The following is a 10333-nucleotide window of genomic DNA, read 5'->3' as shown; positions in this document are numbered from 1 at the left end:
AAGCGATCATGGACGCGCGACATAGCCAGCGCTATCGGTAGTGGCGGTGAACGTGTTCCACCCTGATTGGACTGCTGAGGCTAACTAGGTGCGGGGCACGGGCTTCCGCGCATGCCTCTTTCTTGCGTGCGCTGTTACGTGCGCTGTTACGTACGGCCTGACCTGCGTCCGCGATATGAAGAAGCCGACTACTAGCGCTGAGTTTGGAGCAGCGAGGGTAGCATCCTGCGCACGTTTGCAATAGGCCAGTATGGTAACCTTCGTCTGCCGTGCCCGATAGCTTTGTCCTGTTTTGTGGTGCCCGACACGCGCGAAATGCATAACGGCCCAACGCAAACATCACTTTAAATCAATAAAGCGAAGTGAACATTTATTTCGCTGTTGGTAGTTGGTGGTCGTGGGTCAGGAGACCCCACCATCGCTAGAAAACTTTGGCGAGGCAAACGCCCCGCTATCAGCACCCCTCGTCTTCCTGACAGCACTGATTTCCAGTATCTCTGGCCTCTATCGTAGGATCATATCTTTACACACTGAGCAGTATTGTGCCGCGAATAACTGGTATACTATCCTTCAACTGCTGCGAGCCGGTCCGAACGATGCTAATTTCAGCTTAGGTCCGTGCAGGACGCGCCACCAAAGAGTCCTCCAACAAAGTCATTGCAGACGTATTTAGCACGCCTAGTTATAGTGTTCGCCGCTACCAGGCTGTGCTAGTAATTCGATATCCCGTTCCTTCTATACGTTGTTTGCCCCGCGTATGTCCTAACACCTGTTTCACCCGCTACGAAATTACGAAATTTTCCGAAAACATCAAACACGCCCAACAGCTTGTGAGTGTGTATGTGGAGTGGCAGTCTATAAGTTGCAATTCTTCGCCACCGAGGGGCAGGACCACAGAGATACATAGTGAGTTGACATAAGCTTCCATTTGCTTACAAAACTCTTGGCTAATATAAGTGTTTCAGTTAGGTGGAGAACTACGTACCAATCTTAAGCAATCACATCGCCCAATCGATTCGAGTGTTTTCTACAACGTCGATACCCTTACGATACCAGCGTAAAGATAATCGAAAGCCAGTTAATTTGAAGGAATCATCGTAGAAGGTCAACAGGCATGGAGCTTGTTGTGAAAGAAAGAGGCGGGATGTGGGAAGCTCAGGAGGATTGCACGGTCACGGTCACGAAGGGGTCGGTTTTCAAGTGGAGTAAGAGTGATGAAACACAAACTGAAATCAAGACGGATCAAAAATCTACGTTGAAGAAGGGGGAAAGTATAGTATCCGTCGAGCCCTATGAATTCACTAAGAAGACTCAGTAGACTTCCAGCAATTCTGGAGCCTCGTTTCGAGGCACCGTGCAGAACACCGTTGCCATATGCCACTGTGACGTGAAATAAGACACTCCTTTAAAACCTGATGTTTGCAGACATATCTTAAAACACTGAGATTTCTTACAACCTTGCGATTGCTTCTTCCAGGTTTCGCTGCGCCTTACTTGGTCTACAAGCGCATTATTTGGCAGTTTTCCTAACGAAGATAGTGAGATACTACCAATCCAGAGGTTTCCGTCAGTCTTGAGCGGAATCTCCTCTGCTGTTAGAAACGAAGCGGCCCAGTATGTTGGCCACCCGTAGACTAGGCAACAATCACCTTGCTCAGTACAACTAGTCTGACCAAGATACTGGAAACCCGGGGATGGGTGAACTCGAAGGTCCGGAATCGGCGAACGGATCGTGGAATGCGACGCTATATGAGCAAAAGCTTCGACACCAGCAGACTGTTCGGGGCTTGTAGACATGCATGACTCTTGATCAGATGCGCAAATCGACTTGGAAACTGCGTCCTCGGTCAGCATGAGGTCATTACCCCCATGTGTGCCTGGTTGTCCAGATCTGAGACGCCTTCGCTTTCTCTCAAGGCTTTCTTCGTCGTTCGCACGCTTGTTGTTGCACTGAACGGACCCTGGTGCCACCTGGGTATGAACATCAACACCGCTGCGCTCATCAGTTTGTCTTCCATGGAATGCCGGCGAACCTAAGGCCGCGTCGTTGGGCCATGTTGGTAGAGAATTTGAGTTGTGCCGACGAACCCCTTGAATCCCATCCATATGCTGCTCGAGAGCGTTTGAAGGAGAGTTTTCCGCCTCGATTTCGACAATGATATCGCCGTGCTGAAGTTGCGTCGTAGGCATAGTAGCTACGTCGGGTGTAACCTTGTGTGAGGATTGTACTGCCATGTCGGGACGGTTTGGCCCTGAGTCGGTACTTTGTGAGGTCTTCATGATGTACAACAGGATTTCTCTGTATTTACAGGGTCTCGATATGAATTTGTCAGCCTCTGAGTACTCCAAAAGCATCCATCCAAGAAGCGGGTCGTCGAATGCCTCTATCAGAAGAACTGCATCTTTTTCTTGCTGTGATGGGTTTGCTTTTTCCAGTAGTCCACAGCGCCAATTCTTCCACCCTACACTCGGCTGCGATTCTTTCGCCTTAGAGCAAGATTTTCTAATGCTCTTCCAGTTCAATGGTGTCTTGTTGCCCGACCCTCGGCCCTCACCTTTCTCTTTGCCTGTCTGGTTCTTGTTTTGAAGTTTGAATAGGCGTTTCGTTACGTCGTTCATGTTGCGACGCCGTTTGAGAAGCTTTACACAGTCTTTGCAACGGTTGTTTGCGCTACCGCATAAGCTGCAGCTTATGCTCTCGTCCGGATCCAGCAACTGAGCCACTTGCATAGCACTTGGGAACATGACTATAGTATGTCACAAGAGTTGTTGGGGCTAAAGTAGCAGTGAGGTCTGCACCGGCGAGTGAGGTGTGTGTCAATAGGTGAGGTGTGCGCCGACGAGTGAGGTGTGCGCCGACGAGTGAGATGTGCGCCGACGAGTGAGGTGTGCGCCGACGGGTGAGGTGTGCGCCGACGGGTGAGATGTGCGCCGACGAGTGAGGTGTGCGCCGACGAGTGAGGTGTGCGCCGACGAGTGAGGTGCGCGCCGACGTATAAGAGCACTCTAATGCCGCTACTAGTTATGCCAAGTGCAAAGTGGGTCGATTGGGCCGTGTTTTGCAGTAAGCCTCAGAAGCATTTGATTCGCTAGCCAGGTGTGATTGGCAAGTGGAATCGCCACTCATCACCACCCCTTAACGTGGCGTTACCTTTCGGAAGCGCGTGTCGGGCCTTTCCATCATCTGATATGCCCCCATACCGCTAGTGGCCATGGACCCCCATGTACCTGGCGTTCGTTAACGGGCCTGTAGGCGAAAACTTTACCTAGACGTCTCGTCTCGCTCCAGATTTCTCGCATGGAAAGCAGATCGCAACGCAAATCACGCGCATGAACGCTGCGCAAACAGAGGAAACATGATGGCTGCCCGTGCGAAAACTTGACTTATTGAGGGATGCGCAAAACCCAAAGCAATCTGCAAAGACCTTCGATCTCCATAACCTAAAATGCATCACATAATGGAGCCCCGAGTGACAATTGCCATCCTATGCTATACACTTCCAAACACGCACATCTCCAGTGAGGCTGCACGGCACGGAACCGAAGCCAGCGTGCCGGAGGAGCACCTACGCTCTCCACATCGTCATCTGTCAATCGTGGCTTTGGCCATTTCCAAACCAGGAGTTCGGGCCAGACGGCTGATGCTGCCCGGTACGGACTAGAAGCTGCTCGCATGGAAGTCGTCTTACCCCCGGCGCCATATTTCCGCTCGAAGCGAGACTGTGGAACGGGTGCGGATGTGCTTGGAGACGATCCGGCGGACGAGCAGGGTTCAGGTCTCCACACCCTCGTTCGGCTTCTGCTTGCAGCACGGTTCTTAACGATCGTACCTTGCAGCACAGAACGTGAAGCTCAGCCTCTTTCGTTTGCCTTCTTCTTTGCATCGCCTTCTTGTCTCGCCTTGTCCGAACATCGGAGCTGCAGCCGTCGCAAATGCTGTGTCATCAGTTTCTACTGCTACTCGTTTTCGGTGGACTGACCGTCACTTCGGCCAGATACTGGAAACTAAGCATACGTCCTCCTCATGAACCCAAGGCGTTCGGTATCGGCTTTAGCGATAAAGCTTACCAATGGGCTCGTGGTGGGCTTATCGCGAGCAGGGCTATAGCCCTTTTCTTATCAGCTGCCGCTCTGGTTCTATCAATTGTCGCTCTGGCTCCATCTACACGAACGGAGTTGTATGCATGGACCAGAGCTATGGAGAGGAATGCGTGTGTTTCTCTTGCATTTGCCGACGCAAGTGTTTTCTCTTTCCCCAATTCCCTGTTGGTATAGGAGGCTAACACTTCGCAGTGTGTGGCTAGTTCCCTAATTATTCGCAATGGAGAACTCTGGCTGTTTTGCATGGTATGCGTCTACAGCTTGCTCAATCTGCCGTTGGCGTTTGTGCCCCCAGTTCTCGAGCATGTGGGCTACACGGGCCATGACGAATGGTATTTTCATCTGCCAGCTATATTCATTGGCTTGGTCGTGTGTGCGGTCCACTCGCTGCTGCTGCTGAGGCAAATCTGGTCCCAAGACGAGAGCACCCCTCTTGCCCGACGAACAGGTATCAGATTCTGCATCATGTCCGCCTCGGAGGCTGTTGCTTTTCTAGCACTGACTGGTTTCTTCTTCTGTAACAAACAACTGTACGAGGATCTGCCGGTGGTGTGTTCTTCTCCCCTTTTGATGGGCTGTCTTACTAACAAGAGAATAGTGCATCTTGTCCACGATGACACTTCTGAGCTGCTTGAGAATGATTTCGTCTAGGGCAACTTCAGTCGATTTGCCGACGAGCAGCACCAAAGATGCCGATAGCTCGAACAGCGTGGTGAGTGACAGCGTCTCTAGCAGCACGGTGGGTGCCAATGTCTCGAGCAGCACCGTACATGCTGGTGTTTCGGTTGAGGAGCTATGGAACTCCTGTGGAGAATCCGATTGTAATATAGTGGACATGGAACGCTGGAGACTTGGCTTTGGGAATACCGATGGATCAAAGGTTTAAAGAATGGAGGTTCGTTTGGGGGCACATAGGCTTTTGCACGAAATCAAGTTTGAGAGTCCAATTCCTGCCTGGTATAGAAAGTGCCCTTCGACCTCAGCTGTGCTGTTTACTTTTCCTGCCATTGTGTAGGGCGTATGGCCTGACAAGAAGGCAAGACAAATGCGGGAGAACATGGCCTATGTACGATTACTTGGAAGCAGGCTTGCCGGGTCGCATGCTGATTCTCGGCAACTGCCTTGCCATCTTGCCAACGGGAAAAATTCTGCGATTGGTTGCTGGAGTGAGTGGTGGAAGAAAGTTCTGAGAACCTCGAGGGCCGTGCCGATCGTGCAGCCAGGTCTAGCGGTCGACAGTATTCCCGTTCGACTAGTTCGGCGGATCGGTGGCGAGAAGGTACACGAGTGTCAATCAGATATGAATCGACAAACATCTTTCCCGCTTGTATCAAGCCCTGCCGGTAAAGTGTCGATCGGTATATCGTCTTCTCACCAAAGTCAGAGTGAGATCACTGCAAAGGTCATTGGAACTGTTGACAAATGATTGATGAGGAAGTTGTAATTCTTAATTTAGCAATTCAGGTAGACATCGCTTGTGTCGAAGGAGCCGTCTCTTTAAGATGATCGCGTACGAGCTCCGGACCATTGGGAAGACTGCAAATATATTGCAAAGTGAAGCATGTCTCTAAGCCTGTAGTACATGCCGGCATGCGTACTCCAGAGAGATCAGTCCACTCCGATACAGTGTGTTCTACCCATGCTCGGACGTCTTCTATGCTTCTGATATCTATAATCCCAAGCACTTCTAGCTGTTCTGTGGCTTGTGAATCATGCTGTTTTAGAATGGGCATCGTGTGGTCCCAGCCATCCGCCTGCAGGCTCCGCCTATCCGGCTCGTCTGCTCTTATCTCGGGTGTGACGTGGCCAGAAGCCCTCCAACTAGTGATTTTTCGAAGCATTCCGAAGCAATTGTACTTGTCTGCTGTTTCGCGTGTGCCTGATTTACCTTCTCGGCGCTATGTGCTGATTAGATCTAAACGTTGGATGGGCATTGTCACGTACGGTTGGTCTGATGCACCCGAAAGACGGCATAATGAAGGATGGCGAGTACAGGAGAATGGTAGAGGAAAAGTCTAATGGTGGTTTAGCAATGACTCGATGAGTTTCTACGTCTCTCAGCAAGTGCACCGCGGCTATAAGTATTAGCAATGTCGGATCTTTATCACAGATTCCAGTCAAGCCATACGAGAGTTAGTGGGAAGGCCAGACGCGTATCGCTCAGCGCTTCCGGAAAGTGACTCCAAATCTAGCTTGGCATAAGAAGAGCGACAAGGCTCCTGTTCTCATTCACATAGCCACCCAAGTCAGGTCTGGTGTGCCCTACAGCATCGAAAGAATGAATTATGCAACCCAACCCTGCATGCCGAGACGGAGCTTGCGGTTGCAGCAGCTTCTTGAGCACTAGCCGCCCAGCCGGCCTGGAAGGGTAGCAATCTGCGGAGCGGGCTAGGAGAGCCAACTCATGGCGACAGGAGGCTTACGTCACGTTCATGCACCGTTGAGTATCGCTTCTACATCTCCAACTCCACTACGTCCTAGCACATCCCTTGCATAATCCGCATGCACGGGAAAGCGAGCTGAGACTTATGTAGCGTGAGAATGTCTCGGTATCGATTAACGCCACGTGCAAGCCTGGCTTTCTTGCAGGAGCCCTGGAACCGGCCGCTCTTGTGGCAACAGGCACAATGTACATTTTCGTCTTGAGGTGCGTGTCTAACGGTCGGGCCCGGACGCGGATAATAGTGCCCCGCGCAGGTGGTTTGCCAATATTACATCCGGGCTTCTTGTACGCCTAGTAGCCTACCGAGACGCGGCGGACGGACATGTCGGACTATGGACGGCCTCTGACGCTGCACATGCAGGCCACCGCATCCGGTCCCCAAGTCCACCACTGCTTCAACGGGAAGCACTAAAGATACCGCTGACCTGTCGGGAGATCCTTGGCTATGTTGGCCTGTCCGTTGCTCATTTCGGCTGAATGATTCGCTTCACTTTGCTGCCGTTCCATGCTGGTTTCTCATAACCCGGCAAAGGACTTCTCGAGACTATAACAGCACCACCCAAAGGCCATGTAGAGTCCTATCGCGTCCAGGACATACGAAATCTACTTCTCAGCATACCAAGAATAAACGACATCGAAATCTAACCCCCGCCAACGATGACGGTTCCTGTTTTGACCGCAAGCGCACCCTGTCTACAAAACCGCCCGCCAGATGTTCGAGATGGTGAAGGTCCTACTTCCGCATCGCTCGACAGCGGCAGTGTCCAGGCTAGTCGACTTGATGAAGACGAAGTCGGCTGCACTGATCACAACGGCCACGATGGCTATGATTCCTCTTTGAAGCGAAAGCGGAGCAAGCAAGACCAGTTTCCATGCTCATACAAGAGCTCTAGGCACCAAATGTCTCCGCTGAGTCTCCAGCCTCCTGGCTACATCACCACCATTAGCGAGCAAGACTCGCTCCGAAAAAGGCGAAGCGACGATACCTATGGCAGCAACTCGGAGGCTGAGCCCTTGGACGTGCAGTCTCAGAACTCCGGAAACTTTGCGCTACTATTGTGTGCGGCAGATTCGGGCGGCTATAGTAAAGGTTGCACCTCTGTCCCCAACTCCCTGCACGTGGGTGATGGGAACTTCACATGGCCCGATCTACGCGCGCCGACGCCAAACAACAGTCCATATGGCTCGAGCTCACCGTCTAATCTTGCCGTTACACCATTCCAGTGTACTTACCCCACATCCCAGATCGGCACCCAAAAAAACGCAGATGCGTGCCGACCGCAGATTCTCTCTTCCTCTATCACCCCATCTATACCAGGATATGTTCAACGAGTAGGAATTCCTGTTTCTCGAGAATGAGAAACTCCGATCTACAATGACACTTCTGGGCCGACGTTCATGAACGGTGTCAAGCCCACACGCCAGATGGATCAAAGGCTACAATATATTCCTGGCGCCATGGTGAATCGAAACCCAGCGTATGCCATGCCAACGTTTGGAGCCGCCGGAAATAATCAGTCACCATTCGCCATGGCTGACGACTTAAGGAATGGCTTCTCAACGACTACCAATTCAGCCCAGGAGGCGCACTGCCCATGCATTATCCGAGCGGAGTATACCCAGTAGCTGATGCGTGGCCGCAAACCGGATCTCAGGAACTGTCCTCCGACTACATACACCTTTCCACTAGCTACCTGGACAACCCGACAGGACTTGCGTATCCAATGGCTGCTCAGACCGTATTGGACACCACGCTTCCCGAAACTGCACTGCTCGAAGACAAGCGCAAAGACCTCCTTAATCTTATTCACTTGCAGTTCAACGAGACAGGTCACGCGCCAGTCATGGCGCAAAAGGAAGCCATCATGAAGGGCGATAAAGACGACAGCCGCCACGTAGTGAGTCTGTGTATGATGCAGTCGTACATCAGTTCGTACTGGAACCACGTCCACCCACAGTTACCGATCCTCCACAAGCCAACGTTCGACGCAAGCACATGTCCCGAGCTGCTACTGCTCGCCATGATGTGTCTCGGAGCTTCGTCCTTGGAGAAGAACTACGATCAAGAGACGACACAGTCTTGTGCTCAGCTGGCTGACTTTCTGGCATGGCACCTGCGTTGGGCGCTTCTCATGGACCCCAACGCCCGTCCACCAGCGAAACTATGGGCAATTCAGAGCCTGCTCCTTGTCGAGGTCTTTGAGAAGATGTACTCCACACGTCTGCTGCATGAACGGGCGCACGTCTACCATGCCACCACATTGACGATGCTAAGGCGAGGAAACTCGTTGACCGGGCGGTCAGCGATATATTCGCATCCTAGCGTCGAAGAGGAATCAAGTCGTGGCACCAGCGGAACAGGCAGACCCGATGAGTGGTGGAGCCTTTGGATCACGAAAGAGGCTACTACAAGGGCAACACTCGCGGCTTTTGTCATTGACATCATGCATGCCACCGTGTTCGGCCACAGTGCTGTCATGGCTACTCACGAGATGCGTCTTCCACTGCCATGTGACGAAGCTCTCTGGTCTGCAAGAAGTAGTTCTGAAGTTCGTCAGGCTATGCAGTCAGATTACGTCCATCCAATATCCTTCCTTGACGGCCTTAAGAAAGCGTTCAATAAGGAAGCGGTAAAAACCAGTCCGTTCGGACGCATGATACTTATGGCAGGCTTGCTGAACGGGTCATGGCATGTGAACCAGTGGGATCTACAAACCAGCTCGCTTGGCATGACAGCAGCACTCGATACACAAGACGAGCGGCTAGCATCCTTGATCCACGCTCTTGACTTCTGGAAGCAGGAAGACTGCCCTGCTCCGGATCGACATGGGTGTCGGGATGGTACTGGCGGCGATGACGTCTCCGAATCCCAGGTTGTCCTCTACCACCTGGCAAACATGGCCACACATGTCAATTTCGTCGACTGCCAGATCTATGCCGGTGCTTCCGAAATACTTGGGAAGCAGATAACCCCGCAAGATTGTAAAGACGTACAACGACGGATGGAGGAATGGGCTCCCACCCCCCGAGCCCGACACGCCACGTTCCATGCCTTCTGCTTGCTTTCCCGCGTCATGGTCAGAAGAGACCGCAGCCCGAACCCCAGCAACCCATCCAGCGACACTTCCTTCTACTCCGCGCGCGACGACCACATCCCATACCGATCATGGACGCTTTATCTGGCCACACTCGTTGTCTGGTCGTACGGCTTTGCGCTAGAAGGACCGGTTCAGACGCCGTGCCAACTCCTATCCTATGAACGCAAGGTCGAGGATATGGTGCTGTACCTCAATCGCATGGGAGGCGTGAAAACACCTGAAGATCTGAGTAAGACTTCGCATCGCAATGCTTGCTTGGGGCTGCTGATCATCACGCGAGACTTGTTTGTGCAGACCAGGTGGGAGTTGCTGCAGGAGGCAGGTCGTTCGTTAACAAAGTGCATCGAGATGCTGCTTCCCCATGCAGCCAGTGGGTGATTTGTGCATTCAGCGAGACCGTCTGTTTCTGGGTGTGTATGCACTAAATGTCTCAGTAGGAGATGATGAGGAAGCAGAACAGTTGTACCCTGCACGAGGTTGTTGCCAAAAGCACGGCTTTATATCACAGGGTTGCAACGTTCATACCAATATGTCAATAAGCGACGAGAATCTATCTACCATTCACTTCGTACATACCGCCGGTTTCTCAGGCTCTAGCTAGTCATTTGCAGTCGTACTGTCTTGGCCAGACCGCGCAAGGCTTATTCGATTATTCTAAACGTGTTATCGTGAGAAAACGTGTAGAATAGAA

General features: G+C 52.0%; 1 protein-coding gene across 1 annotated transcript; it reads left to right on the top strand.

The window, feature by feature from the left end:
• Positions 1–8029: 8029 nt before the first annotated feature.
• J4E82_011464 (uncharacterized protein) lies at positions 8030–10020 on the top strand (the record flags this gene model as incomplete). Its single annotated transcript, XM_051737670.1, has 2 exons — positions 8030–8037; positions 8121–10020. 2 exons carry the CDS (start codon positions 8030–8032, stop codon positions 10018–10020), a joined length of 1908 nt encoding a protein of 635 aa, XP_051582568.1.
• Between the last annotated feature and the right edge of the window lie 313 nt (positions 10021–10333).

This window comes from Alternaria postmessia (assembly GCF_024291825.1).
Source record: "Alternaria postmessia strain BMP 2775 chromosome Unknown scaffold_207, whole genome shotgun sequence".
NCBI classification, from domain to species: Eukaryota; Fungi; Ascomycota; class Dothideomycetes; order Pleosporales; family Pleosporaceae; genus Alternaria; species Alternaria postmessia.
This window is presented reverse-complemented; position numbering and strand designations above follow the sequence as displayed.